At 39.4% G+C, this 4,048-nt stretch overlaps 1 protein-coding gene across 1 annotated transcript; it reads right to left on the bottom strand.

Annotated features, from left to right (window-relative positions):
* LOC104750412 (ethylene receptor 1) lies at positions 542-4,048 on the bottom strand. The gene is made up of 7 exons (XM_010472204.2): positions 4,009-4,048; positions 2,690-3,636; positions 2,212-2,580; positions 1,865-2,119; positions 1,650-1,777; positions 1,358-1,555; positions 542-1,257 (listed from the first exon to the last, which is right to left on the bottom strand). The coding sequence occupies exons 2-7, from the start codon at positions 3,593-3,595 to the stop codon at positions 897-899; spliced, it is 2,217 nt and encodes a 738-aa protein (XP_010470506.1). The 5' UTR covers positions 3,596-3,636; positions 4,009-4,048; the 3' UTR covers positions 542-896.

Here is a 4,048-nt window from a genome sequence, read left to right as displayed (position 1 = left end):
TTTTAAGGGGTTAGGGTTTACTATTTGGAGTTTAGAGGCTTAGATTTAATTGTATTATACATTGGAAAAGGATATTTTTGAAAATAGACAACATAAAAAAGGTATTTTTAAAAAAAAAAATAACATAGCAAAAGTGTTATTTTTGAAAATGCTGCTTTGACGTTTATTTACACTTAACTTTTATTGCTATAAGAAAATTACTTCATTTAAATATATAATATATATCTGATTTAACCATACTCCATCTTTGAATTGTCGGTGGATTTGAGTCGCAACTTAACGATCGTTAACGGCAGTTACATATATACTTCAGCTGTTTTAGCATTTCGAGGAATCTTTTTCTTTTTCCTTTTTTTTTTCATTATAAATTGACGTTACAATTACATCGAAAATGTTTTTTTTTTTTTTTTGGACAAATGGGTGTTTTCATTCAGTAGCGTAGACAGTAACATAGATAGGAGATAGGTTTGCATCGAAAATGTTAACATCAAATTTTATATCTTTAAAATATGCAAAGCTTGTCGCCATGATAGCACATCAATATCACACATGCACGCAACAAGCGTCCATGACTCAATCCGAATATTTTAATAAGAATGTAACTGATATATAAGGAGGATACAACAACATCAATCATATACTCATACATATGTAATATGGAATGGTATAATTTTACCATCAACGTCTAGTTCCTCTCTAACCGGAATCGCCAACGATACAGACCGGCCTAGAGTTTCTGTTTTAAGTTATTTCCTTTCTGGTTTTAGACATCATCCAAAACGATCCCACAGTCTCTGATATGTACACATTAAACCAGAGAACATCAGCTTCCGATGTTTTACGGGAGAAAAAGCCGGGAGCAGAATCACTCCTCTGGGTGGGGTGGGGCGATGCCTTTACATGCCCTCATACAGAACCCGTCGTTCAAGAAGATCAGACAGAACGTCTCTCATGTTGTCGAGAGATACAGGTTTGAGTAACACACCGTCTAGACCAAAGCTCATGCACTTCTCCTTTGTGGATTTGTCGGTGTTACCAGTGAGTGCCACGAGCAGTGGCCGTTGGTGGCGTTGTTTTGTGAATTTCTCGTGTATACGGATGGCGATTTGGTAGTTTTCGACCCCGGGCATGCACACGTCCATGAAGACCACTTTGTGCTCCTGGGACACAACTCGGAGACACTCCTCGTTTGAACTCACCGTGGTCACTTCGCATCCAAGGTGTACAAGAAGTCCCTTCGTCACCATTCTACTTACCCTGCAACCAAAATAATCACTTCCAATAAGATTCAGGCTGTGTTCCTTCTACACGCCAATTTCTCCATGTACAGGGAGTAAGGTGAGAGGCTTATACTAACCCGTTCTCGTCCATGACAAGAACCTTAAGTCCACTGAAATTTGCATGCCGAGGAATGGCTGGAACCTTTGGTATGCCTGACTGTTTAGATTCGTTTGAACCCTCTGAAATCCCAAGTTTAACATCAAAGATAGCCGTGCATCCTTTTCCAAGACCATCGCTCTCAATCCAAATGTTACCCTCCATCAAATTCACAAACCTTGTCATATCAAACGCACATGAGCAAACTGTTAGCAATACCAAAAGAGAAGAAAAATTAGAAAGCATAGAAGTGTCTCTAAATAAGGCTCAACCTCTTGGAGATGGCGAGGCCAAGCCCACTACCTCCCGAACTTCTCGTCGCTAAAGATTGTGTTTGTGCAAATTTAGTAAATAGCTTAGGAATGTCTTGAGGATTTATTCCTGCTCCAGAGTCTTTTACCTATATTTGAATAATCGCCACGATTAAGACCTAAGAAATACGTTCAGGTATGGTTTAAGATACAAGCTGCTTGTGAAAGATACTAACCTTCACTCTCAAGTAGAAATGACTCCCAGTTGGCACGACAAAAAAGTCAGCAGCTCTAGTGTCTGACTTGGTGACAAGAGCGGCTACGGAGATACTACCTTGTTTGGAGAATTTCACAGCATTACCAACTATATTTAATATTATCTGCATTAGCCGTTTCTCATCCCCAACGACAAATTCTGGCAAATCAGGTGCAAGATTTAGTGTGATAGGTAATTTCTTAACAACTGCGATAGGCTTTATCAGACTGAGGATCTGCACCAAGATTCAAATGTAACAATTAAGTACACAAATAGTATAACTTCTGGAACATAGAGCTATTCAAACATTGACATATTAGTAGTTACCTCTCTAAATAAAGTATGAAGATTGAATGTCCCGAGTTCAAGTTGAAGGCTCCCATCTTCTAACCTTGAAAGATCCAAGACATCATTCATCAAAGTTGCCAAAAGGTTACTACTTTTAAGTATTGTTTCCACCATCAGCCTTTGTTCAGGGGTTAATTCCGTTTCTTGGAGTAAGGAAGAGAGTGCAATGATCGCGTGCATAGGAGTTCGCATCTCATGGTTCATAACTGCAAGGAAATCATTACGGGCACGGATTGCTGTTTCTGCTTCTCGTCTTGCTAGATCAAGAGCAACATTCTGCTCCATGAGAAGGTCCCTAGCTCGCATTGACTCTTCTAGGATCGCAGCATGTGAGAGAGCTACAGCCACCTGGAATAAGAGAAAAAAAGTTTAGAAAATAGTTAATACCAAACTTCAGACTGAACCAAACTATAAGAAACAAAAGAAAAAAACATGGGAAAGAGAAATTATGCTGAACCTGATCAGCAACAACTTCAACGAGTTCCAACTCATGGACATGCCATTGTCTTGCACTATCCGAAGGAAGCATCAAGACCATAAGAGCATATCTCTTTGTTGAAAGCTCAGGCCAGTTATTAATCTGAAAATTGGAAAGGTGGAGAAGTGGAACCCTCACAGCGACCACCTCCCCAAGCATATATTTCCCAGTGACAGGTCTCAACCTAGCCACAGGGGAATTAGGAGATATTTTAACAGCCCTACTAGTACCAAACACTTGGTTGATCACCGGTAATTGAATGGGAACCGTATACTCAACAGGATGTTGCTGACGAAGTGTATACGAAAGCTGTAGCTCTAACCCAGTCCTAGTAGGCATCCACAACGCACACTCCTCCAAAGCTAATGTCCTACCAAGCTCAACAAGTGTAGTCTTCAAAATAGTATGTCTATCTAACGTGCTTCTTATCTCATGAGTCAGCATTCTGACATGCCGTCCAGTTTCTTCCTGAGTTCGAATCAATCCCATTTCTCTATCAAGCTCAGCAGCTTTATTTTTCAAGAAGAGCTCCCTCGTCTTAACACTCAGCAGATCAGGAATAATATGAACAAGCATCAAAGCAGTAGCACAAGAGACAGCAGCGGTTAACCCTTTTGCGGTAGTCATCACAAGCGCTACGGTTCTCGAATGTGTAGTGAACGTCCATAAGTTTATAAGATGCGTCGCACCACAAAGAACGATAAAAGCACCAAACTGAACAAGCACCCATCTATAAGGGAAAACCGCAGATTTCTTCACAAAGTATATCAGCTCGAGAGGAATTGAGAAATATGCAATCGCAATGAAGAAATCTGAGATGTATTGATATTTCATTAACAATTCATCCGCCGGCCATTGCGGTTCAATACAATTGCAAACTTCCATTATGAAATGGTTCCTCTCTCAACAAACACACACACACACACCTGTGAAACAAACAACACATACAATCACTACATGCACCTAAGAAAAATCAAGAAATTAGGGTTTCTATATCACTGTGACCGACTTGATCACAACGATTACAAAAAAAAAATTAGGTTCCAATTTCAGAATCGAAAACAGAATAATTCGAATCCAAATCTTTGAAATTAAAAATTAAATCAAAGGTCTCAGTTCCTAATACCGTTGCATTACATTAGAAAAAATACGAATTAGGTTTCTTAATCTCTTCGATTAGAGAGATCGAGAACAAAGAAAGAAAAAAAACTGTGAAAGTGAAGAACGTATGTGTATACAAGGAGAACTCAGGAAACAATTACGATTGGTGTGATAAGAGAATCGAAGAAGAAGCTTACTTGGGAAGAATTGAATCGGACAAGAGGAGGATTTGGGGGG

The sequence above is a fragment of the Camelina sativa genome, chromosome 16 (genome assembly GCF_000633955.1).
Source record: "Camelina sativa cultivar DH55 chromosome 16, Cs, whole genome shotgun sequence".
In the NCBI taxonomy this organism is placed as follows: Eukaryota; Viridiplantae; Streptophyta; class Magnoliopsida; order Brassicales; family Brassicaceae; genus Camelina; species Camelina sativa.
This window is presented reverse-complemented; position numbering and strand designations above follow the sequence as displayed.

Excerpts from the sequence above, each read along its gene's own strand:
- LOC104750412 (XM_010472204.2), bottom strand. The coding sequence starts at position 3,595 with ATGGAAGTTTGCAATTGTATTGAACCGCAATGGCCGGCGGATGAATTG. Across the intron at positions 1,778-1,864 it reads ATTTCTACTTGAGAGTGAAG|GTAAAAGACTCTGGAGCAGG; the intron begins GTTAGTATCTTT and ends ATTCAAATATAG. Across the intron at positions 1,258-1,357 it reads CTTGTCATGGACGAGAACGG|GGTAAGTAGAATGGTGACGA; the intron begins GTTAGTATAAGC and ends TTTTGGTTGCAG.